Source organism: Canis lupus, chromosome 3, assembly GCF_048164855.1.
Source record: "Canis lupus baileyi chromosome 3, mCanLup2.hap1, whole genome shotgun sequence".
NCBI classification, from domain to species: domain Eukaryota; kingdom Metazoa; phylum Chordata; class Mammalia; order Carnivora; family Canidae; genus Canis; species Canis lupus.
The window spans coordinates 10,335,729-10,362,772 of record NC_132840.1 but is presented as its reverse complement, the minus strand read 5'-3'; the positions used below and the strand labels follow the sequence as shown (position 1 = coordinate 10,362,772).

The 27,044-nt window shown below is 48.4% G+C and overlaps 1 protein-coding gene across 34 annotated transcripts in view; it reads right to left on the bottom strand.

Moving 5' to 3' along the window:
- The window catches only part of ZFHX3 (zinc finger homeobox 3), a 524,735-nt gene that overhangs the window by 149,543 nt on the left and 348,148 nt on the right, over positions 1-27,044 (bottom strand). For 33 of the 34 annotated variants that reach the window (XR_012026543.1, XM_072817035.1, XM_072817111.1 and 30 more), the window contains 2 exons: positions 6,919-9,680; positions 1,379-1,875 (listed from right to left, as the gene is read on the bottom strand). Coding sequence is in view for 33 of the 34 variants with exons in the window: in XM_072817035.1 (XP_072673136.1) it covers positions 1,379-1,875; positions 6,919-9,634 (3,213 nt within the window). In the remaining variant the exon portion in view is untranslated. The remainder of the gene's footprint in view (positions 1-1,378; positions 1,876-6,918; positions 9,681-27,044) is intronic. The other variant, XM_072817226.1, reaches the window with a different exon arrangement.

The following is a 27,044-nucleotide window of genomic DNA, read 5'->3' as shown; positions in this document are numbered from 1 at the left end:
GTCAATTCCGGAACCTTCCATTCCCACTACCTTGTTCTTTCGGCCTTCTCCTCCTCTCCCTAACATGGTTTCTGACCCATGCTACACAGGCCTCCCACCAAGCTGAAAACGAGCAATTGTAAAATGAATCACAGTTACCAACCTCGGCAGAGACTGATATGGGGAAAGGACCTGAAGTCTTCCTTCGTTGGAGTCTCCCTTTAAAATCGCCATGAGTAGGAAGGGGATGAAACTATACGTCAGGGTCAACAGAAAGGCTCCCTTGGCCCAAAGATGTGGGAACTGGCGTGGAAGGCAACAAGAGGGGAGGGTGATGGTAAAAGGGAGAAAATGCAAAGGGAGGGTGAGGGTGTGGACGGTGTGTGGGAGGAGGCTGGGCAGATTTATGGCAATTTGTACCTGATTGTTCATACTAAAGCCATTATGGGATGATTAGAGAAAAAGGTGAGGCTTTAAGTCCAGTGAAAATCAATAGAAACGTCTGGAGCAATTCTGCCTCGCAAGTGAAAGGACTATTTACAGTATGTGAGCACCTCCTCCTCACCGTTACTGTCTATAGACTAAGAGAGAGCCTGGAGGGGGCAGGGAGGGGTGGGAAGGAAGGAAGGAAAAGAGGACAGTGGGAGAGGAGGAGGATGGAGGACGGGAGAGGCCCAGGGGAACAGGAGAGAGGAAATGTAAACATGAGGAAGAGAAGGGGCCACAGGACAAGGAAGCAGAGGGGCAAAGAACAAAGGAGCCCCATCAAATGATCCTAAATTTTCCCCACGGCATGTGCCACCTTCCAGCCAACTCCGTATTTTATTCATCGTGTTTATCACCCATCTCCCTGCAGAAGAATGGAGGCACTATGAGGGCAGGGATCTCCTGGTCTATTCTGTGCATCCAGAACAGCTCCTGGTATCGAGCAGGTGCTCGACATGTATCTGCTGAAGGAGTGAACGAACAAATCAATGAACCAACAAATAAATGAACTAAGAATTCCAGGGGCGTCCAGGAGAGAAGATAAAAGGGGGAGGGGAGTGGACGAGACAGAAGAGGAGAAAACGAAGCACGCAGGGCACGGGGTAGCACCAGAACGCAAAGGTACACAAAAGCCATAGCGAACAACTGTCGGGGAAAAAGCCAACTGTAAAGAGTCGAGGGGTTCAGTATCAAGCTGCCCTCCAAATGGGGCACATCTCAAAGAGAACCTGCAGTCACCAGAAGCTGCCACCACATCAGGGCTTCATGAGGAAGCGGATGCCAGCTCCCCTTCCAACACCCAGTCACCAACCAGGCACCAAATCCGCCGTGACACGGGCTGTCATCCGTGCCCGTCCATCCCCAAGTCCCGGGGACCCAACGTGCGCCTTCCAGGGGGCAGCCCGGGTCTTACCTTGTACAGCTTCAGGCTGGCCTCATGCCTGGAGTTGACCGTGTGCAGCCGCAGCTTCTCCAAGCTGTTGGTGTAATAGTCACACGCATTGCACTTGAGGTGGACTGGGTTGCCGATGGCCACACACTTGAGCCGCCACTCATTGGCTTTGCCGCCTTCCTTGATGTGGGCCACCAGCTGGTACTTCTGCACATGCTTGTCCGTCTTGCAGTGCAGCTGGAAGTTGGCCTTGAGCTGGGTGTTGTAGCGGCAAAGCTTGCACTGGTACGAGTCCCCCATCACAGCCTTCCACTCGTCCTCTGGGAGGCTGCGCTCCACGTTCATGTGCAGCCCCAGCATGTCCAGGTTATCTGTGGTGAACTTGTTGCAGACGGCGCACTGGAAGAGCTTCAGCGACGGGTCGTTGGTCTGGATGAAGCTCTCGCCCAGGTTCATCAGCTCCTCCGACACCAGCTGCCCGCCCCCGAGGCGCATGTCTAGGGGGATCTCACCGCCCACTGCAGGGAAGGAGAGGAGAAGACAATCAGAGACTAGGCTCACAGCTACGGCCCTAATGCCGGCGCCACCCAGCCTCCCCCACCCTCAACCCAGGTTCCAGGAGAAGAAAGATCACATTTAAAGTGTTGCAAGGTGCTGCTAACCGGAAACACCATCCCCCACCCCCACCCCCAAAAATTCAACTTTATGTGTTCAGATCTTTCCTAGGGACATTCTGAAACTTGTAGAAGGCTTCATGGTGTTGTGGGGTTTTTTTTCCTTTTGGAAAAAGAACACTTAGAACCATATTCTCTTGAATATTTCAATTCGGTCCCTCACTCAAATCCAAGAAAAGACAGGAATAAACATCATCCACTGGACACAACAAAATCAGAAACTCTAAAAGTTGGAAATTAGTTCCAGCTGTAATCTGAGATATGAAGCCTTCATGGTAAATCAGAATCAGGCCCAGAATGTATCTACCGCAGTGCAGCCCAACAGAACTTCCCGCCCTGTCTAATGTGCTCATGGCTGCCGAACAGTTGACACACGGCTAAATTGCAACCAAAAACCTGAATTTTTATTTATTTTTAATTCTTTCAAATTTAGATCGCCACATATGGCTAGTGGCTACTGCAGTGGAGAATGTAGCTCTAAATCTGAGATTTGGGGGACGGTTCCCCTGTTCCTTGGCATACCTCTCAGGTTAATATCCTAACTGCCCGTCAACAGTGCCAGCTCCTCCCACGATTCCCCAAGAATACAGTCACTCCCTTTCCTGAGCCCCCACAATGCATGGAACATAGGTCTGCTATGGGACATGTCACATTCTGTTGTCATCAGCCACAGGCAGAGACTCGTACAGAGAGCCTCTTCAGGGCAAGAGTCCAGTCTTCTCCTCACTGAGCCTCTAGAGAGTACCCAGGCCCCTGCACAAATGTTGTGCAGCACAAGGTTAAAAGGGAACCAAAATGTTACAGGTTAAGGAAATGGGTCAAGAGGAGTAATGAAATGCAAAGGTCAGCTAAACAGTTCCCAAAAAGAGTGAAGAAGGCTCTGCTCCTCCCTCTCCACCCCTGTTATTTCTCAGCCCATCAGTGTCCTGCATTAACCAAGGGATGGGCTCTCATTCACCGGTGGTAATTAATACTGCAAACTCTTACTTGTATCATGAAAAACGCTCAGAAAGAGCAATCTTCATTCCATTACCTAGCAGCATACTGTCAAGCAGGACGCTGAGCACTGGCTTCTGGTTTCCACCTCTCCCCCAAACACATGCACACTTGAGCTATTATGCTTGCCCCTACCCCTCCCCAAGTGATACTCAGACTTGACCTTTTACATGTGGTTGGACTGAGGTTATTTTTTTGTTAAACGACTGATTACAATCCAAGTTAGTGACTAATCAAATAAAAGATTTTTTTTTAATGATTTTCTTATTTATGCTACACAAGGCACGTCTAGTGAGATCACTTACAGGTTCTACTGAGCAGTCTGGCTGTGTGTGAAGCCTGTGGACAATCTAGCAAGCCACAGAAATCTTTTGCACGTGCATTCCACAAGGCTCAGGAAGCTTTCTTCTTGTCTTCTCCCTTGCCATCTCCCCTGGTGAGAGGAGCCGTAACTAAGACATTCTTTTTAGGACAAGAAAAAGAAGAGAAAAAAAGCCTAAAAGCTCCGTCCCTTAATGGGGAAGAAGGCCAAGTAGCATCCATGAAACACACGCGGTGTTCAGTAAAAGCGGAAACTGCCCAGAGGGTAAGACAAGGAGCAAACATATATTTGTTTCTGATGCCAACCACCTGAAGCATCACATCGTCTCCACTTTTTAAACTTAACCTCAGCACATCAATATTGCTCTAAAGAGAAATTCAGCTGTCACTTGCTGGATGCCTGAGTAAAAATGAGAAATCCTCAGAACATACAGAGGAAATAAGTCCCTATTCCCATTCCAAGCTCTTGAAATGCAAATCAAAGACAGACACAGAGAAGCAGTGAAATGAAGGCGACAGGCAAGCCAAAACTCCCTGGGAGAACTATACCTTGGAGGAACAAACCCAAGGCTTAGAATCCTACAATTCTGAAGAGCTAGAGGGAACTAATTCAGCCCCCAAGAAGAAAAAGTGGAGGAACCTAGCCCAGTGCACAGGAAGTTAGGAAGAGAGCCCTCTGTGAGTGAGAACTCAACAGAGGTTTACTCTTGAGCTACGCTGGAGAGATCACCTTGTCTTTGAGGGGGCACCCACGTCTAGCACTAGAATTTACACCCTGGCACAAGAGTCTGTGAATTAGCACACCTTCAGAGAGGCTGTGGATTAAAAGACACCTTCTAGACTCAAAGACAGAAGGCAGAGGACCCACTAAACCTCACGCAGGTGTCCTACAGCCAATTGGTTCTCTGGGTAACAGGCAGATGCCCCTGCAAGTTACCGGTTTCTCAGCGCTGTTCTAAACTTTATCATCGGGCAGCTGGGTGGCTCAGTGGCTGAGCATCTGCCTTTGGCTCAGGTTGTGATTCCAGAGTCCTGAGATGGAGTCTGGCATCAGGCTCCCCACAGGGAGCCTGCTTCTCCCTCTGCCTGTGTCTCTCTTCCTCTCACTCTGGGTCTCTCATGAATAAATATGTAAAATCATTAAAATTAAATAAGTAAACTGTATCATCTAAAGGGCTTTCTGGAAGGATATTCAGATGGCCTCAAGCCTAATATCGTATCTACAAATGGCAGCAAAACCAACCAGACCAGATCCAAGGGTGCTGACCCTCTCCTTCGAGCCCTCCAGAAAGAAGGCATCCCCAGAATCAGCATCTGCTTGATATCACAAAAGAGAAGGTTCTGTCAAAGGAAGTAGGCCAACAGTAACTTTGTAAGCAGGAGTGTATTTCACAAAAATGTCTCTCCCCCTGCGGAGCCCAGCAATACCTCCTAACACCTACAGCCTTCTCACAAATGGCCTAATGGAAAGATCAGTAGGGTTGCAGACAGAACTGAATGTCATGGCTCTTTCACGTCTGCATCTGTTGGCTCCTATCGAGGTCATCTGACTTACACCGTAAGTCCTTTGGATACGTGCTCTCATACCCTCACCCACTCAGGATAAAGTACTTGTGATTCTCGCTCCATCTCAGCGGCTCTTATGGCCTGAGGTGGGCCCAGGAGGTTTCCAGAGACTGACCTTGGCTGATAGGCAGTAACTCTGAAAATTGAAGGGCCTTTGCTTGGCTGACCTGGGTAAGGTCCTTAGAAGAAAAAGCTCTGCTAGCTTTAAAAAATCAAGTATGGATCAGCTATGCACGTCCAGAACACAGGGATTCATTCTTCTGTTTCTTTTACATCTGCCATATGCCCATTATGCATGATGCCCTGCAGACTCACAGACACTTGTGTAAAAAAGCACGGTATTTTTCCACCTTAATTCAAGCCTTAGTCAAAATTACTGGTTTTCAAGGTAATTAAAAAGATCTCACTTTGACCCAGTATGAACCCATCCATTTTCTGTGTCTTCATTCCATTTACATTATATTTGATTTACTCCAAGATCTGCCTCCCCAAGATTTTAAATCTCCAGATGAGAAAACCCCAATTCCCAGAGGCTTAAAAAAAAAAAGTCTTACAGTATGATGCCACCCTTTGGTGTGTATCCCCTGTGGTTCACTCTGGGGACAGATAAGATGATTGATCCCTGTGCATCCATTATTAACCAGTTGGTAAAACATCTTCAAATCGTTTGGTAATAAAGGATCCACAGGTCAATATTCCAAAATAGAAAACAAGATTAAAGTAGCAAGGATTCAAATTTAAATGCATAGCAGGAAAAAACAAATTAAGTGCTATAAAATATAACTCATCAACAACAAATAGCACTAAAGCACCACACGAAGACATGCCGACTGGTGAGGCTTGGCCCCTGGCGTTAACCTAAACCATGTCAGAATCAAGATACACGCTCACACTTGGTTGCCGAGAACTTACTCCCACGTTGGTAAGGGAATACTGTTTAATCAGGCCAACGCTACCACTGGTCCCAGGAGGTTAGCAGGGGCAGGGGATAGGGACCCAGGCAATGCCTGTCTGAAGGACAGGTGGTGGGGACAGGAATGGCCCAACCATCACATGGTCCTCATGAAACTGACCCGTACATTTTCTTGCTACGGAAGCTCTCCCCCTAAAAGTGAACACGATGCTTTTCATGCAAAGACTCATGGTTTTGGCATCCAAATCCTACCCCCTTGATCCCATTCTACATCTATGACACCAGATGGTAAGATCCTCTATCCGGACACAGCCAACTCACCTTCCCTAACATGGGTTGTTTTGTCATGGTAACAAAGGCTCTGATAACCAGCATCTAGCGGATGTTAAAATTTCACTTTCTTTGATGTACAACTTTAGAATTTGTTCATTTTTCATCTAGCACACCACTCCCAGGGCAATTTAATTCCCAACTATACCTATCACTGACAACTCATGCAAAACAAAAAAGGAAAGGAACGGGTCTCCTTCACCAAGATCCTCATGAACACGCTGGAGAACTCTGAGCAACGTATCTGGATGGCACCCCGCTCCGCACAGACCCAGCCTTTAGTTATCTGAATAAGGCACGCTACGGTTTTGAGTTGCTCTTACGGAGAGGACTGTCCCCCATTTAAAACTCGAGCTGCAAGTGTCCTGGAAGTTACAGTGAACATCGAATGGAGCCCCAAAGCTTCAGGTAATCGTGGCGAGTTTTCAAACTGGGAAAGGGACGAAGGAAAAGAGGACGGGAAGAGAAAGGAGAGTAGACCAGAAGCCAAAAATTAGAGGCAACACTTAAATTTTCATCCCGGCCTGTGGGAGCCAGAGTGGAACCGTGTGTCTGCTGGACGCACACGGAGGGGGGGTCCTTGAGAAAAATATCTGATCATCAGACACTCGAGGCCACACCAAACAACTCTTGAGAGAATTAAGAACCAGCCGCATCCACAGGACTTGACAGAACCAACCGTATCAACGGGGACCTCAGTCTATCCTCACTTCTCCCCAAACTCAAGTCATCAGAACAAACACACGCGCGCTCAGCCTCACCTAGAGCAGGCGTCATGGCGGCCATGGGCCCGGCGGGGTCCAGCTGGAATCCGCTCATCATGAACTGCGCGTCCGAGGCGGCGCTGTCCATCTTCAGGTTGGGCAGGTTCATGTTCTGGGCCAGGTAGTACTGGTAGAGCTCGGCCTCGGCGGGCGAGGGCAGACTGCCGAGGCCCAGGTGGCGGTTGTGTTGAATCTGGGTCATGTTCTGCTGCAGGAGCATCATGTTATGCATGTGCTTCTCGCTGGTCATGTGGATGCGCAGGTTCCTGGCCACGTTGGTCTCGTAATCGCACACCTCGCACCGCCAGGTGGGTTTGGTTTTTGGTTTGGTGGGCGAGGGGGCCCCGCAGGAGCTGCCGATATTGGCCGCCGCGGCCGCCGCCGCCGCCGCAGCTGCGGCCGCCGCCCCGGCCGAGTGGCTGAACACCTGCTCCCCGCCTCCATTCTGCAGGTTCTGCATGTTGTTGAGATGCTTGTCGGACTGCATATGAATACTGAGGTTGCCTTTGGTAGTTGTGGAGTAGTTACACACCTCACAGCGGAAAGGCTTGTAACCACACGTGTAGCTCTCGCCTCGCGCCAACCGAGGGTGGGGCTGCCCACTTTTGCAGTAGACACAGGAGCCCCCCGGCTCTGGGTGCTTCTCCTTCATGTGTGCCTCCAGAGTTTGCTGGTACTTATAGTGCCAGTTGCACTTGGGGCACTTAAGTGTCTTACATGAGTTCCGAGAATGCATCATGGTCATGTGGCCGCCCAGCGAGCGGGAGGAGCCCAGGACCGTGTCGCATTTGGGGCACTCCACGCCACTCCCCGAGGGGCACTCCCCAACCCCAAGCTCGCAGAGGGAGCCAGCGTGCTGGTGATGGGGGACAAAGCCCCCATCGTCGCCCTCTGTGCTTTCATTTGGTTCTGGTGCTGTGGCATTGTCTTTATTGGCACTTTCGTCAGCAAAGTCCAGCCGCCTGCCGCCCTCTGCCACATTGGCCCTGACGCCCTCACTGTTAAAGCTTAAACGGTTCCTCCTGTTCGCACCATCAAAGACAACAAAGGAAGAAGCAGAGTTAGAACTAGTAGAAGCTGTGCCCCTCGACAGGGTCTGGAGCACATTAGGCATTAAGGGGGAGTTAGAAATGCTTTGGTTTGAGAGAGCAAGGTCCTTTTTGCTGCTGCTACCTGCCGCGGCCCCAGACTCCTCATGGGCTCTGTCCTCCACTTCGTCATCCAGCTCGCTTGGAAAGAGTCCTTTGCAACCCTCGTCTTCCTCCTCCTCCTCTTCCTCCTCCTCCTCTTCCTCCTCCTCCTCCGCCTCTTCTTCCTCCTCTTCCTCCTCCGCCTCCTCCTCGGCTGGCTCTGCTTTCTCGGAGAAGCAATCGGGATCACCCACTTCTTGCTTCTCTCCTTCTGCTGCCCCAGAGTCCTTGCCCTCTGAGGATTTGGTAGGACTGGAGGCCAGAGGCCCCAGGGGGACTGAGGTAATGGGGGTCTTCAGGACCGAGCTGGTGAGCCCGCCAAGGTTCAAGAGGGTGCTGGGGGTCAAGATGCCAGCCTGGGGCTGCTCGGGGCCAGCAGCAGAGCCGGCTGGGAGAGCCTCCTCCCCTTCCATTCGAATGCCACTAAATTTACCATAAAAACTGTGTCCGGGGCTTATGAGGTTAGCTGTGGAGACTAAAGGGTGTGGAAAGTTTTTGTTTTTTGGTTCCAAAAAACTTACAAGGGGTTCCTTGTCTTTGCCGATCCCTTGGATGATAGCGGAGATGTTCTTATTGCTAAGAATTTTCCGCTCGTCTTCACTCAGGGTCATTCGATGGTCGTGCACCGCGTGGGTCACAAATGAACGGACGTACCCGAAGGAGAGTTTGCACAAGAAACACATCAGGATGGGCTTCCTCTTGCCGTAGAGCACAAAGCCATCGAATTTGGACAGGTCCACATTGTTGGGAACATCTTTGGATACGCAGGAGCTTTTGGCAGAGCCGTCGCTGTTCAGGTAATCCTTGTTGCTTTTGTGTCGCACGTCAAAAACGCGGAAGCTGTGCAGGACGGGGCTGAGACCCGTCAGGGCTGAGGTATTCGGGAAAGCCTGGTCTGGGCCCTCAAACCATTTCCCGAAGGATGAGGCTATGTGGAAAGTGTTGATGATCTGTGGGTAGACTGGTGCAGCACAAGAAGGGTCCCCTTGTTTGCCCCCCGCCCCGGGGAGAGAGTTCAGGAAGAGCGAAGGGAGAGGCCCACTGCCACTGCCACAGGCGCCCCCGCTTTGGGTCAGCTGGCTCAGGCTCTCGACAATGTAGGCCGAGCCATCGGGCTGGTACACTATCTCCCCAGCCAGGTTCTCCACATCACTCTCCTCGTCCCCCTCCTCACTGGTGTCGCTCCCGCTCTCCTCTCTCAGGGGCAGCGGGGGGCGCGCGCTGGGGCAGTGGTGCTCCATGTAGGTCTGTAAGCTGGCGAAGGAGGCCGAGCACTCGTTGCAGCTGACCTCCTTGCCGGCGGGCTCGGCGGTGGGGCCGGCCGAGGCGGTGCTCTCCGCGAGGCGTTCATTGAAGGGGGCCCTCAGGCTGTCCAGGGGCCCGTGGGTCTCGCTTGTGGACTGCTCCATGCTACTGGGTTTGTCGGGGAGGTGGGTGCTGTTGACTTCAGTCCATTGCTGGTGCTGAGGGATACCGCACCCATTGTCCTTCCCCGAGACGACAGGCGAGTCACAGCCTTCCATGGTAAGGCCTGCGTGGAGCTTTCATTGCACCCAGTACGGATCGGACCTGAAGAGCGGAGGCAAGGGGGGAGAGGAGGGAGAGAGGGGGAAGAGAGAGAGAAAGGAAAGAGGTTAGGAGGGCCGAGGCTAGGTCCCGCACAGAGCACTCTAACAGGCTTCCGTCCACACCCACAACAGAGACCGCGAGGGCCACGGGGACCCCAGCGATCTCCCCACGCCGTCCAGCGAGCGCGCGGAAGGCGGGTGGCACCAGCATCTTTAAGGCCAGGGTCTGCGGCACGAGTGGGGAGCACGGGGCAGGGGGGGCACACAGGAGACTCCCTCTTTGTCTTCGGACTGCCGGCTGCTCTACCCCTGGAGAGACCAGTTCGACTTTCCGTTCTCTGCAAGCACAGCGTTCGAGTGAGGACCGGCCTCGAGCCACGGTGGAAGAAGAGGATGGTGTCACCTCGCCAGGCCGGGCCGAGGACACAGAGAGGCGGGCCGACGGCACACAGCTGGCCACCACCGAGTCACTGCTGGCTGACCACACTGTCTGCGGGCCAAGGGACCACCAGGAAGGGACGGACGAGAGGAGGAGGATCGTGTACCCCCAGAAAAGGCCTGCGTGGGGGCACGCTGGCAGACTCAGAGGTGGAGCTGCTGTTGCGCTTACCGGCCACACGTCTAGTCTGAGAAGCTCAAAGGGCAGTGATGAGGGCTGCATGCTCAGACGTGCTCTGCAAGCCTGAATAGAACCTGTGGCTACATACGTCCTCTCTGGGTCTGGGAAGCACCATACCACTGACAAGCAGTAAAACTGAGGAGCTGAATGTAAAAACAGGCCCAACGTCACCCGGACACCGAAACAGCAGGCAGATCTCCAAAATCCCATCTCTTCCCCCCCAAACCCACAGAACATCCCCTGCTTGTGAGTGAGCTGGCTTCAGACTAAAAACGTGATGGTACAAAATCTGAGCTTGATGTATCTGGGAAGACTCGACTGGCCGGCTGCCCCTCCGGCAGCGTCATTCTTGCCCTGTCTGGATGGAGCCCAGTGACCACTGGTGTGGTGGTTTCTGCTGCCGGGGATCTCAGCGGCAAGCTGAGACAGCAGCTGGGCTCGGCCGGCCCCCGTTCCACACCTGCCCCGCAGTTATTAGTAGCTGCTCAAGCAGCTGTCCTTCAGCCCCGGGGCTCTTCTGCTTCGGGCTCCGAAGTGCCATGGAGCCGAGTCTGCCCTCTGAGACTTTGCATCCCCGGGAGGGAGGCATCAGATCACCCCGCCACCTCTCTGCTCCTGCGGTCACATCATCACATGCCTGCACGGATCCCACAGGCAACTCAGCCTCTTGTAATGGCCCTGATTGTTCGCCTGCAAATCCCCAGGCCACTCTCCCTCTGCCACCCCTCCCCAGGCCACGCCTCCTTCCTGGAGAACACTTGGCTGCTTCTCCACCAACATCTCATTCATACACATCGGATGAAGGTTTTGGCTGAGTTTGGTCTCTCTCTTCCCCCACCCCACCCCCATCTTCCCATTCTTTTTTCATTTCTTGTTTCTTGACTGCACAGTGAGCCAACAGCTCCCCCTCGGGAAAAGACAGGGAAGGCAGGTTTACCAAAAAGTCTGGAAAAAATAACTTTTTGGAAGAACGTGTCCTGTTTTGTTCAAAACACACACACACACACACAGACACTCCACTTCTCAAGCTTATAACCTCCAAATCCATTAACAACAAAGTTCCACGTACCTTAGAAAAGGCACATTGATTTTAAACAAAGATGACTACACTAAACCAAACCAAACAGCAAATGCAGTGGAACTTCAAAAGGCTTAGCTGGGATACAGGTGAGAATCCAGGGTGGCTCCTAAGATGCACCTGATTGGCTGGACGACATCTGATTGGCAGCTCGGGCCCAAAAGGTTGGCAGGCTTGAAGGGGCGGGAGGGTTAACAGCCCGATTGTAAAATCAATGTCATAAATGCTTGGTAAGTTACAGGAACATGCTGGAAGGGGAGGCCACGATTGATAAAGGAGAACAGCTTTGATGCTTCACTAGGGACTTGTGTATCGACAGCAAAGCCAATCTCCTCTCCAGCCTGGGCTAGGCCAGAGAAACCTGCAAGCGTTTACCAATTAATTGGTGGGCTTTTCTTGCTCTGCTCTCTCCTACCACCACCACCTCCTCCTCATCCAGCTAAATGATTGGGACTTTTAAAAACTCGCCTAACTTGGTTTTCTATTCCCAAGCAAGAAGTGTCATGAAAGGATGACACTGGGGCCACCTCTGAAAGACAGATGACCCCGTGGTGGTGACACTTGCCCCAAAGAGAGGCCACGTGAGTTACCACTCATTCACAAGGAGTGGCAACAGCCCATTAAGACACCAGTGGGAAAGAAGGATCCCACTTCAGGATCAGAGCTTCCTGAATTCAATGCCTGCTGGCCACGACAAGCAGAATCTTTTATAACCTTGCTAAGCAAAATGTGGCTCGAGGACAAGTAGCAGCGTTCTTCACCAGGGAGCCTGTGTAATGCAGACCCTCAGGCCCCACTCCAGATCAGAATCTGCATTTTAACATGTTTCCCCTGGGGACAGGCATTAAAGCTTGAGATGCTCTTTGCTTCACATCATCTTCACCAGATTGCCATCTTTTCCATGCTTAGTGCCTGGACTGCTAGGTAACCAGGCAGGGCCAATCTTGGATTCTCCCACCAGTCCCAGGGAGGTGTAAGGATGGGGTGGACCAGCAGGGACCTGAGGATAGAGATGAAGAAATCTCTTAAACCTGCCCAATCCTTTAAAGACCTCAGGCTATCCAGAACTCCCCCACCCAGCCAGCTGTCCCTCTCGCTCTGTTTATCAGCCAGTCAATAAGAAAAAGGTAGTTCTTACTTAAGGAGGCAGAAGTCAACTCGGCAGGTCGATCAGCACTCTGTCTGTAAACACGGTTTCCCGTAAAATCAATGATCTTCAGTTATAGAGGGCAGCCTGGGAACCCAGAGGGTCCCCACACAGCCCCAGCAGCAGCTCTGTCCAGACCCCCACCCCCACCCATCCCTGGCTCTGCACCCCCTTCCTCATCCTTCACTCACACCAGGGCCAGCTCACACATCACAAACCCACAACTCTGTCTGCAGCCTGCTTCTCTTCTGATGCTTATGACCCTAAATTCCCTTATAAACACAGACACATTCTACTCAGGACTCCCCCCATGTTGTACTCAACATGGTTTTTGTGTTTATGTGCAGGGTTTTAAGAATTCAGTTAAATTTCAAAAGAGCACATCTTTCCTGTCAAAGGGGAGACACAGGAATGATCCAGTTCTCTCCCATTCATTCTCTCTGCTTCATGTTTAAATCTGCCGTTTGAGAAGTCATCTTATACAGCAAAGTTCCAACATCTTCATCAAAGCCCCCACGCTTACTCTACACAAGTTACCATTCCCTTGGAACCGATCTGTAAAGCCCCCTGCATCTTTGCTAACAGCAGTCTTTATTTTCCAAAGATTGTTTAAAACGATAAAACTGGGGCACCTGGGTGGCTCAGTGGGTTAAGCATCTGCCTGCAGCTCAGGATCCTGGGATGGAGCCCCACATCAGGCTCCCTGCTCGGTGGGGAGTCTGCATCTCCCTCTGTCCCTCCCCCTGCTTGGGCTCCCCCCACACACCCCACCCCACCCCACCCCCATCCAATAAATAAAATCTTTTCAAAAAATGAAAAAACTCCATACCACTGGGCCTACCACTAACAAAGTCATTCATCTCCCTCTTTCTACTGAGAAGATGTGAAAGGACAGTTTTGTTACATTCCTTTAAGGAGACAGGGCTGGGTATAATGCAACAGTTACTGAGAAGCTTGGAGGGGGCGCAGGGGAGGCAGGATATAGTTATTAGGGAGGGGAGGGGGTTCCTGCTGTTGCTCTAGCTCCCAGAGAATTAAACATGAACAGTCACACTGTGTAATTTTAAATTGTTAATTAGCACAGGGTTAATTAGGCGGTCCTTTCACAAGAGGCTGTTTGGCAGAAAACCAAGAAAAGAAACAAAAGGGAAGAGAGGAAAAACAAGAGAATCCAGACTGCGAGAAAGTGTTGCCTCTGTGAGTAACCCACTGGGCATCGGCATGGGCATCGCCAGAGAGAAGTGACCCAGCAGGCGCACGATTCTCCAGAAGCAACCCGCGCTGCTGGAGGGCGAGTCAGGGAGCATCGCTGTCCTGAAGGCAATTTGGCAATAGGTATCAAAAGCCTCAAAAAATGCACATGCCCTTTGACTTAGCAATTCCCCCATTTGAGGAAATGACCCAAGAGACGCACAGAGATAAAATATTACTCATCATAACATTCTTAACAGGAAAAATTAAAACCTGGCAAAACAAGGGCTCTCCAAATAAATTATAGTGCATAGAGTTCCATAAGACATTATAAAACATCACTGTTTAAAGAAACTACTTACAGGCGTGGGAAAATGCTCACAGCAGATGCTAAGTGAATGAAGCTCATATAGGTCTGCATATGGAAACACAGGAGATTTGTATCATAACTTTTAAAACGGTCATTGCTTGGGGATGAGATTATGGGTGACTTCATTTCCTCCTTTGTGCCTTTCTTTCCTGAAGCTTTTTAAAATTAGAGCCATCGTAAGGGAAGCCATCACTTCTTGAATTAGGCATCACGTCAAAGCCTGTGGGTACTACACCACCTTCATAACTGCTATGTGAGGCAGGTGCTGCTTACATCCCCATTTTAGAGATGGGAAAACTGAGGTTGTACAAGTTATATAGCCTAAAAGCTAAAACCATCATCTGGCTGTGCAGTCTGTGTTCTGAGCCACCCCTATGACATTTTTCTTTTAGGTCTATTTTTTTTTTATTCATGATAGACAGAGAGAGAGAGAGAGAGAGAGAGGCAGAGACACAGGCAGAGGGAGAAGCAGGCTCCATGCTGGGAGCCCAATGCGGGACTCGATCCTAGGACTCCAGGATCGCGCACTGGGCCAAAAGCAGGCACTAAACCGCTGAGCCACCCAGAGATCCCCTTAAGTCTATTTTTTTAAAGAGAACTCCAGAACATCCTTATATCCAACACCCAAATTCAATCTTTACCTACCTGGGACTGTTCAAAGATCATGGGAGTCTAGGACTGCTGTGTAAAAACTACATGCCTATTCACACGCATGCCCCTTTTTTGGAGTGGTATAGGGTGAGGGATGGACAGTCACCTGGAGGTCTTCACACAGAAGAGGTAACAAGAGTGGGGGTTGGTGTTCTAAGGAATTAAATGGCAGGCCCATTATCCTTTTTTTTTTTTTTTAAAGAAAAAGAGGCAGATTCCAGAGACCATAAACAGAAAAATGTATTCATTCATTATTCACTGTGCACCTACTATGTACAGATGCTAGGGAATCAACGACAAACAGGATTCAGTGTACAGTGTTGTCGGGGAGAGACCACAAAGAAACAGAACATTAAGTGATGGAAAACGCTCAGAAATAATATAAAGCAAGAGAAGGGGAAAGAATTACATATTTTGGATAAAGTGATAACAGATTTAAAAAGATATGTTGCAGATTATATAATGCAAGTTCCCCACAGTTATAGAACAGACTCAATGGTTGCTGAATAGCATCTAGGGGGGGGAGGAAATTTTTTTTTTTTAAAGAGGTCCTGGGAAATTAGCGATTAGCTGTAGGTTCAGTAAGCACCATTCACATAAACTGAAAAATAGCTTCACAGAGATTCAATGATCTGAGAAATGCATTTGAGAGAACTTTTTGATTTTAATAAGGTATCCCAAAGTTTATCATATCTTGGTATCCAGGATACCAGAATGTCTTTCAGATAATAAAGTCTGTCTGACTGTATAGCTGGAAGATGCTATTTATTACCTAAAGTATCCGCTCAAATGTCAGTGTGTGTAGTGGCACGCCTCAACATCCTGTCTTGTCCCTGGTTCCCTATACTCACACCAACAACTTCATAGACGAGCACAAGCACATGCAACATGATGTGAAGTACATATAGCTAAGAGGACTAAGTCCTACACCAAATGGTGGCATCCAGACTCAAAGTAAGATCTCAGCTAGGGGGAACGACTGGCCCCAAAAGACAAGATGAAATCCTGAAGCCCTGCATTTTAAGTTCATGCAATCAGTAAAACCAACAGAGACTGGAAGAGACTTGGATTAACCAGAGTTCATGCAAAGACTACCCGGGGGTGTTACTTCCCTATGAATTCAGTGGAAGCAACACACTGACTTGGCAGCCAAAGATAGAGATGTGACCTCCGAGTATAGGACCACAGCATACAGGTGGAAACTCAGCAGCGTTCACCTCCCCAGCATTCTCTCTCTCTGCATGAAGAATGCTATGATCCACTCAAGAGAACCTTGTAAGAGGGGTGCTGACAAAGCAAAGCATGGTCAAGTGGCTGACCAGTGGAGGCTCAGAGAGAATAGAAGAGAGAACTTCCCATCATAGGGCAAGGCAGCTCTCTTCAACTACGCCTGCTACATACAGTGAGGATTAGTCACATGTGTTCTATCTAGCTTCAGCATTTAACTACGGGTAATGAGGAGGAATTTAAGAGGAATTCGAGGTCAGTTTCAGAGAAATGAAAGTCTTTCTCAAGATTATTAAAGTTCTCTAACAGAATGTTGACTCTGTGAAATACCGCACTCTCTGGTTTCATGAATGGAGAAGGGGATCTTGCTGTGGCCAGAAGGTTCCATCGGGCAGCCTCTCAGTCCCATGAAAAGTGAAGATGTGTGGCTCATCCAATGGGTTCCTCAGTCAACTATAACCTCTTCTGTGATTCCACAGAAGCATTTTGCGTATGGAAAAACACAGCAATTGTGGGGTTATCACCCTGCTGTAAATCCATTGGCTGGTTTCCCTCTGCCACTCATTTGTTCCATATCTCATCCATCTCTGTCTTCTCCACATCCAAGACATAATATGTACTTAATAAAAAACTGTAGGGAAAATTAAGGTGTTGGGAGAAATGATAATACTTGAAGAGGGGAAAACAAGATGATCCCTGAACATGTTCTGTTTCTTTATCTCTTAGTTGAAGAAGTATCTTTCTCCACTAAATGGCCTCCTTGAAGCCCCATCTAGGGCTCCTTGAAGAAATGGCCAGTTCTTGGCCTGGGGACAGGGAGAGTGCAAGATGAGCCTGAAGCATCTGTTTGAGCAAGAACCTAAGGAAGTGCTCTAAGAAGGAAGAGAGTATGCTAAAAAGGTCACAGGAGAGGGTTGGAGGGGCCCTCCCTTGCTCAAACTGGGACAATTTGAGCAAGAAGATGATGCGAGCCAGGGTTTACAACCCAACGTATAAAAATTAGAATCCGTAATTGCATAGTTTTCATAAATTTTTTGAAAATGTGGGATTAGGGAAAGTTCTTCCTTCGAACAGAAATCCAACGAATAAATACAGAGGGAATTACGGAGTTAGAAAATCACCATTTGGTAACCATCATCATAATAATCCACTCAAGGAAGAATCAATGGATACTCAAACTGGTGGATGAAAGTTTGCATAGTAACAGGATACTGACACAGTCTCCAAGTATCTCCCCACAAGACACTTATTAATTACAGAAGGAAAAACAATAACTTTACAGTGGAGAAACCTGGCAGCCACCACCTTCACCACATGATCAAAGTTAACATCACCAGGAATGAGGCAAATAGACATCATGTGCCTCCCGAGAGGATACACGGAGAACACAACATCCCTTCCCTGACATTCCTGCCAAAAATGCAAAACCTGAATCTAATCATGAGGGAACATCAGACAAATCCAAATTGAGGACGGTCTACAAAATGTCCTATGCTCTCCAAATATGTCAGCAACATGAAACAGAAAGACTGAAGATTCAGATTAAAGGAGATTAAAGAGACATGACAAATGAACAGAACACATAATCTGGATTTTCTTTTCCCTATAAAGGGCATAATTGGGGCAACTGGCAAAATCTGAATAAGGTCTGTAGGTCAGATAATCGTCGTAGATGCCTATTAATTTTCTAGTTTTGGTAACTATGGCGTGGTTATACGCGAGAATGTCTCTTTTTAGGAAAAAAACCACGCAGATCTATTTAGAGATGATGTTTCAGTTTTCAAGTGGCTTAGGAGAAATCAGCGAGAGCGTGTGTGTGTATATACACACATACGTACGTATAGATAGAATATGAGATAACGTTAACATGAGGTCTGACTCAAGGGTATACGAGAATCCTTTGTTCTGTTATTACAACTCTCCTGAACATCTAAAATTATGTCGAAACAAGGAGGAAAAAGTGATTGTCCAGTGCAAGACTCTCCGTATTGAACCACCAAAAATACATGTGATCCCCATATCCTTCTCTTTATGTGAAATTCATTGCTGGCACATCTCCAGGCAAGCAGCAGGCTGCAAGGCTAGACAGGAAGGTACAGACAGGTATAGAGAAACCTAGAAACCTGGGCTTCCCTTCCCCTAGAAGAGAGGATCTAGACAGAGCTTTCTAGTTAGAGAAGACCAATGACCATTCTAACTTGGGCAGAATTTCAAGTAACACAACGCTGACAGACATTTACCCAAGACATCAGTGATGTTGGATCAGGGCAGATTTCCCTAACTTGGTGAATGCTGTTCTAAAAATAAAGACCAGGGCAGCCACCGTAAAAAAAACCCCACAACCTACAGACGGTGAGCACTGATAAATCTAGATTAAAACACGCGGGAGAGAAAAATACACAGAAACGAATAAACCATTCCCACGTCTCCCCGCCCCCCCCCCCAAAAAACACCCAAAGGCAACCCAGATTCTGAGATAAGTAGGAAACTCATTCAAGGGACAAAGAAATAATACCCTCATCTGTTTAACTTAGAATCTACTGAAGAACCATATCCAATTCCATTCTATGCTTTCTACAATAACTGTATTTGTATATTGCCACTGTGTAGAAGTCAGTAAGTGTGAAACTATGAAACGGTGAGATTCCATCGGCTTGGTAGCAATTTCCCAGTAGCCTTAAGAATTATTCTGTAACTATGGCAAGGTCAGAGAACACACACGTGCTTGAACAGGTCCCTCGTGCTGCAGGAGGTCCACTGCATGTAAGGCCCACAGAGTCGTCCAGGCCCTGGGCTTCATGTTCGCTAATGAGTGCATCTGTGCTCTTTCCAGCGTGAACATAAATCAGCCTGGAAGTGAAAACTGCTAGCTCAGTCCATTCTACAGGGAATCCACAACTACCACGATATTCTGGTTACAGTAGAGTCGTGGAGGGGAGGGGAGGGGAGGGGAGGGGAGGGGAGGGGAGGAAGACGGCGTTGCAAGATCTGAAGCAGAGGCAGGTGAGGAATCCACTCTATTGTTTTGGAAAAAATGAGCTGGTACTTGAGGAATACAATTTCTTACCAACTATGTGGACATATACACAATGTGACAACGACCAAAGCCATGAACACAATAATAAAAAAGCAAAACTACCCAACTGTTCCTTAGAACGCTTGTTCTGAAAAATTATCTGGGGCAATTCAACCTGTTATTCAAGTAACTGGATCCCAGCGCTTAGGTACTTAACCTCAGTGCCCATCCTCCCTGCGCCTTTCCACCATATCTTGAAGACAGATAACTAGCATCTTTGGCCATCACTGGCCTGAATGGTTCTCTCCTGACCTAGATTTAATGAAGCACTGATTTCCCTCCGCCCCAGGTGTCAAACAGCACCTCCTTTCACCAAACACAGCAGCTACCCTACTATCCTACTGCATCAGCCGCCCCTCCCTACCTGGCAGGTGCACAGCGCACCCACCCCATCTTTATCCATCCCCTGCTGTCTTCCCAGCTAAATGGGATACCGTCCCACGCTAACTGTAACCAACTACTTCACTGTTTTCTCTGCCAGCACCCCAAACGTTTCATCTCCTCCCAATTTCCTCAAAATCCCTCTCAAAAGATCCTATTTCTGATCTCTCCATTCTTGCTGCTGGGCTGCAGAGCAAAAGCTAGGAGAAGATGTAAAAATGTGCCATCTGGGCGCATTACAGTTTCAATCTGGCATCTCATGATGTTAAATTTATTTTAAATAATTTCTCCTGATTAAAGTAGTGTGAGTTCATTATTTTAAAAAAATGGGTATGTGCAGAAAGATTCACTAGCTAAAAGAAAAATCACCTATAATTCCACCAGCCAGAGAGTCATAGTTTTTAGGGGTTTTTTTTTCCTCTGCATGCCTAGAGATGCAGATCTTTTTTTGCCAACCTCAGATCACACTTATGTGAGCCACCCTTTTAACTTCAGCTTGCATAAAAGTTTCCCATGACATTAAATATCCTTCGTATATCGGCATCAATGGCCACACAGGCACTGCGGCCTCTGGACATAGCATCATTTCACCAAATTCTATTACTGGACTTTTAGGTAATTCCTAAGTACTTTGCTGTTACTGCTGCAATATATTCTTATAAATCTTTGTAAATATGTTAACAAAATAATACAAATAAATAACAGTTCCCCTGCTTCCCGCTTGGTAGGACAGGCATGGTTCTAAGCATTTTTTAAAATACACATCATTTCACTGATCCTTGCAACAACCCATTTTACAGAGGAAGGAGCTGTGGCTTTAGGTGAAGTAGCTTATGTAAGTCACAGACTAGCTAAGTCGCCTCTGAAAGTAGGTAAGCCTTTCCTCCTGTTGTAAAACCTAGGATCTTAGTTGTGACATTACACCTCTATCTCCTTAGGACATATTTCTGGAAGTGGAATTGCTGGCCTAAAAGCTAGCAATAGGTAAGGCTTCCCAGTCTGCCCCCTAGGAAAGCCCTTCCAACTCATCCTCAATGGCACGTGAGCATTCATTTCCCTGCCCCTTCATCAATAGTGGGCATTATTTTGCTTTAAAAAAAATAATAATTTTGGCAGGCAAGAAATGATACCTCATTTTAACTTAGATTTTTTGCTTATAAGACATGGCCCATTTGTATTTCTTTTGTGAATTGTCTGTTACTTCTACTGCAGGGGTGTACTGTCCTTTTTTGATGATTAATAAGAGGGCTTTGTGGGATTTTACTGGTGATATCTCCTGCTCGGCTCTCTACCATATTCCCCTACCCTTGAGCTCCTGGATGAGAGTTTGACCCACTTGCATCGCCAATTCAGACAACACTCTCCCTTTGCTTCCAACAATCTGTCCTCAGCTCCTTCAAACAAGTGGAATCTGCCCTCTGCTTCATTCCCCCCACACCAATCTTGTACAGCCAGATGAGTTTTTCCTCTTCTATGAGTTTAGAGAGACATCTACTGCACTTCTCAAGTTCTGCTGTACAGTGGATCCAACTGTGCAGCTCAGTGACGGTACACACGGCTGCCAGGCCCTCCCAGAAGGCAGGATCACGGGCTCTCTGGACATCACGTCAGGTAGGTCGGAAGGCCCTATGTCTCCAAGATTTTGTCCTCCCTACAAGGTCACTGATGCCCTCCTCAGGGCAGCCAGTGGCTTTTCTTCTCCTACTTTCAACATCTTCAATCTCTCCCTGCATTCAAAACTGCCAACCACCCCACCCTGAGATCACCCCTTCATTTCCCTGGCATGCTTCTTTGGCTCTCCTCCTCTCTGATCTCTTCACTGCCTGTCCCTCTTCCCATTCCTACAGCTCTGCACTTTTCCACTTATTTGATAAGATTCCCTATTATTGAACCCACAGAAACCTCTCCTCTAGTTCTCCTCCAGCATTTAACCATCATGTTCTCCACCCTCCTTGGCTCTCTGCTCTTATCTCTGTACATCGACTACCTTAACTACTTCTGTGGTTTCAATTACTGAAATTATCTGTTGACTCCCCAAACAAGAATATCAATTCCTGACTTATCGCTTGCATATGGGCCTCATACTTTCAGCAGACCACAAGATGTCTGTAAGTGGCCAGTCTCCCATTACTCGACACTCAGCAGGGCTCAACACGGTTGAAAGGAAGTGCCCCTCACTGACCAACCAGTCTGGTCTTGCTCCCTCCTGGTACTATCTTTGACTCCAGAAAATAGAAAAGAATGATCAGTCTAGCCTTCCCAATGTCATATCCATGTGGTGCTTTTCTCCCCCACAAGAGCCAACCACCAAAGTATTCATCCTTACACTCTCCATACTGGTTTTCAAACACTCTAGAATCTACCCCGAGGCCACTATTCAATCATCTCTCTCGCTTCCCTTCAAGAAGAGAGTCTCTTGCCCATCATCTTCACATTTTTATGCATTCTTGCTGCTGTCCCTGCAGCCCTAGGCCCTTTGGATGTGTTTTCTCTTCCTCAACATTTACCCAAACGTTGGACATCCTTTAAGGAGCTTAAGATCCAACACACAGGCAATAAAACCCTCTCTGATCACTGGAGCCCATGAAGTTCTGTCTCCTCTTGGTACTACCACAGTCAATCATCACCACACTGCCACTGCACTGTCGCTCCTTGTTTCACCGGGGTCGCTTTTAGCTCTACAACCTAACCAAAAAAAAAAAAAAAAAACAACCTAACCATAAGCGGCTTGAGGGGAAAAATCTGCTTGAGGGCAAAAATCGGCTGTTACTGCTTGTCTCTTAGCGCAATGCTGACCACGCAATATGGACAAAAACTTGATAAATAGCACGCTTTCTCTTTCTACGAAACACCAGAAGTAACAGCAGGAGCATGTTGATCCCAATGTGACATGGAATTAATCACCAAGGACCTAATCATCCTAATTCTGAGGCTCAGGCAAATACTTGAGTACTTTACCATTTTGTGGTTCATAGTGTCAATTTCCTTTTCCAGAATTGTAGAAGGCCTGAGATCTACAGAGGCAGCCTCATTCTGGCTCCCTTAAACAGTTGGTCAATGAAACAGAAATCCAGGAAGCCAAGCAAATCCCTAAGTACAATTCTGTTTTGGGGGGAGGGGAGAGGGGGAGGTGGAGTCAGGCATGGACTATATACCAGTGACGGCATACAAGGTTACTGCCTCGTGGCAAGTGTTATCAGAGCCATGCTCACTAGTTTACTAGGATAAGGAGTCTACTAGGGTTCTTGAATTCATACTAGGGAGTTCTTTGCAGAACATTTAATTGGAAGAGCAGGTGTACCTGTTGTAGCTCAGGGCTGCACAGACCCAAGAGAAACCAACTTGGGCAGATTCTTTGTTTGCACTTGCTGTTTTGGAAAGGAATGCAAGTAGAAGCAGCCATGGGCCTTAAGCTTCCTTTTATACAGATCTGATCTATGTGGGAACAGATGAATTCCACGTCACAGCTGCTTTCCTCTGGTCTGTGGCAGCACCTAGGAAACACCACCCAGCTTTCCTGGACGGAGGAGAGCCATGCTCTCCAGTAACTCCGCCACTGCCTGTTGTAGCCAGGACAATCAGAAAGCTCAGTACAGGTGCAGTGAGTGGTGGCCTTGGGGAAGGAAAGGCCCCTTCAACGAGCATCTCTAAAATGCCTCTGTAAAAGGAGTGTCTTTCCCTCCTAGCAGGAAGAAAGCCGCCACGGGCGGGGGGGGGGGGGGCCTCACCAGCAGCAGCACACTCTGGCACAAGGCTCCGGAACTGGCATCATGACAAAACAAACAAGAGTTGCCCTTCGAAGGCTCGTTATGGGGCTACACACACACACACAAACACACACACACACACAGCCTCTCACCAATGCCCTCACAGCAAGTTCTTCAGATCTTCCCTGGCTCGTTAGCATTAACAGCTTTTTCAGTGGCAGGGAGCAAAGAGGCACCATCAATAGGGGCAGGAATGGAAACTAAAGGGCCGAGCCATGGCCAAGGGCATGAAGAGGGGATGACCATGCAAAGGCAACACTGCCACGAAGGTTGTCCCAGGAAGGGCGTGTCTTGACCGGATGCCCTTAGATTCCTCTCCTGGGTGAGTTTTGCCAAGCATCCCCCCGCAACTTCGTATTTGGAGGGCACACATGTAGACAGTGATTCTGTCTCAGAATTCCTCCTCAGCTGCTCCATCTTACCCAACTGGAGATGTGAGAAGCGCATTATTTCATGCTGGGTAGTCCTTGAATCCTGGCGGCCAGAGGAGCTATTGCACATTTTAATTCCCTTCCTTCGGGCGGAGTAGAAAAGCAGCAAGAGCAGCCATCGGGACCCTGGATGACAGTGAGGCAGCCTGAAGAGGTGCCGTCTGTTTGCACTTTGAGGTGGCTTGAAGCATTTCCAAATTCCATAGCTTAAAACACAGTTGGGTGGGTATGAAACCGAATGACACGTCCTATTCCTCACAGCCCCTTCTCCATCCCATGTGGTATTTGGAAATCCATTATGCGCACTGTTACTTTTAGTCAAGAAAAACAGATTGAGACACATTTACCATTGGCCACTTCAAAGAGTGGCCCTGGGAATTCAGCAGAACAACAAAGGGAAATTTCTTCTTCAAGTACAAGGATCCAAGAGTTCTCACTTCCTTAACCCTCCGGAAGCCACCCCAAGAACTAAGTGACTGTGGGTAATAATTACACCCTCTCAAACACAGTTAAAAAATAAAAAGTTCCCAGATGGTCTTTCTCCTCTTGCTACTCCAAAATCTGCTTTTGAGTCAATAGCTGCTGTGAAGCCTCACCAACGTCCACATTAAATAGTCCTTGGATTAATTATGCTTGAAAGTCTCTTTTCCAAGCACTGCTAAGACCAAACAATTGAGTTTGGGAATGAGTGTGGTTATATATTTTTCCTTAATGGCTTCCTGAACACCCTGGTTAGGTCTGATCCCCAGGGGCGAATTGCCAGTTCAAGTCATAAAATGTGATCAATGTAGATCAAGACCCTGGGCTGAGTGTCTGAGATGAGAGAGGAGAAATGTATTTGTACAAACACACAAATGTATGAAGAATGCACATTAGCAAGAAAGAATGTCAGCTTCCGTCCTGACCACGCACCACCTCTCCTTTCGCCCCTCGAGAGAACTGCGCTCATCCCACCAAAACTTCCAGACGGGAGTCCTCATCTTGGACAGCGCTCGAGCAAGAGGAAGTTCTAGAAACTCTTCCTGCATCTCCAGAAGATCTCCCATATTAAGTCAGGCTAAAATCAAGGAAATCCAACCTGGCCAGTAAACGGACCACAATAATAGAGAGGCTACTGGGGTTCTGACTCTACAGGTCTCAGTTTTAAGCTCCTGCACAGAATGCTTAGCCCAAAACTCTCTAACTGCTCTAATGATTTTTGCTCGTTCACATGACAAATATTTATGGACTGCTTACAATATACACAGCATCCTTCCTAGCAATAGAGTCCTACTCGCTTGCTCTCATCAGAGTCCAGGCGTGGGAGATAAGAACCTGGACGGTGACGATCGGGACACTGGTAGGGACAGATTCGGCACTTCCCATGGCCACTGGATTCACCCTATCAACACCATTATCTAGATTACTGCTGCCCGCCATTCCAGAGTCTTCTTGCTCTCCTGCCAGAATCTGTCCTTCTACTAACCAGATGGGCTCAGTGATGATCTCTGATGTCCACTGCACTTAAAGCCATGGTTCGACTATTGCAACACATGGTTTGGCAAGTTGTGCCATTGCCCTGAGACCCTACAGCACTGCAGACACTGCAGCCCCCACTTTCCCCTCTTGGGGGTCCCACCCTCAATCCACACGGAAGTCAGCATTTAAAGGAAGAGCAGGGGTGTCTGAGATCAGCCATTTCCCAAAAGCGCGGAACTGTCCCCACTCCTGGGATGAAGGGCATGCCAAACTGCCAGCACCAATGCAATGGCCTTCACACAAGCACCTATTTTCCTTTGACGCTGTCAAGGTGATACGAGATGATACGATGCCACTTCTACTGGCTCCTCGCAGGTGATCTAACAGGTTTCCCATATCCTCACCTGGCCTTTCTATTCCCCCCCTTCCTGGTTTCTTTGGCCTCAGCTCCTCCTTAGGCTAGACTCAATGACTCTATAAGCTCCACACACTTAAGTGGGAGAATGTTCCAGAGGCAGTGTTCATTCTCTCCCAATCTTTATCAAGAGGTGCTCGGGTTGGTGTCTGCCCATGTTCACTGCAGTCCACAGGGGCAGGTCTTATTCTCAATACGACCGATAAAAACTAAAGCATGAAATCTACGAATTCGAATGAACCAGCTTTACAAAGTCTAGTCACCAACCTTAACTCAGCCTCCAGCTCTTCCCTGCCCATCTGGTTCCTTGTCGCAGGCCAGTGTGAGATGCTTAAGCGCCTGGAATTGCTCTGGTGTCTACCTGCGGGCCTCTCAGGAGAGGGAAAAAAAAAACAAAACAAAAGCCACCCCAGAATATGCCTAGCGCACAGCAAGTCTACTGACCTCAGAAGTAGGGCAGGAAAAACCCTGGCATAATCTTAAATCATCCACATGGAAGGGGTGGAGAGACTGTCCAGGGAGATGTGAGAGGGAAAAAAAAAAAACGAAGAAAAAAGACTAGGAGTCTCTCTCTCTCTCTCTCTCTTTCTTTCTTTTTTTTTGTAAAGGGAATCTTTCCTAAGCATTCACTACCCAGTCCTTTCTGCCTCCGGGATGGAAAGTGTTACTCAGCTGCAAGGCCTCTTGCTAATTGTGGGTTTTTATTTTTATTTCCTATTACCCTCTCGCACGCCTGATGAGATTATTTTACCGGAACTGACACAGCTGGAAGCAGCAGGCGTACGTGGAGCCTCTGAGGAGGTGATGCAATTTCATTTTCATTGATCAGAAATCAGCAGGGCAGTAAGTGATGGGAAATTCCATTAGAAGAAAACTTGCAAGCCATGAGCCTCAACTTCCTTGCCACACCCAAGACCCCCCAGGGGTCTCGCCTTCCTCTGGACTAAGTCCGCACAGAGCAGGGGATCTGAAGCGCTCTCTTCAACATGGCAATGAGAAGATAAATGCCACGCTGCTGGCTTGGGACCAACAACAGGACTCCTTCAGCCAACAAGGACATCTCAGTTGTTCTTTATCAATTACAGAGAAGTTTCCCAGGGACCCTGAATAGGAGTGCTCAACATCAAGTTCCAAAGCCCCTCAAAGCCAATGCTGAAAGGATCCTTTCCCAAGTGTCAACCAGCAAGAAAAGAGAATTTAACACATAGTTAACACAATAGTTAAATATAATCCCCAACCACTCGTGGAAATCTTCCTGAAGGCACCTACCATTTCTGAGCGCCTACTGTGCGCCAGGCACTATGGTAGGTGCCCAGCACGTACAAACTCTGAGCCTCCCCTCACACTCCAGGACAAACATCCATCCCTCTTCTCTCCTGGACAGTCAAGGAGGCAGAGTTCCAGGAAGGGGAGGGAAAGAGCCAGCAGGGACCAATGCCTTACTTAGGGTTAGCAAGGGAAGGCTGAGTGAGTGTCGGTGAGAAAACCTGCTCACTCACACTAGAGTCTTAAGAGAAGTTGCAGCACATCTGACTGTCTAGTCTACTTTTTTTC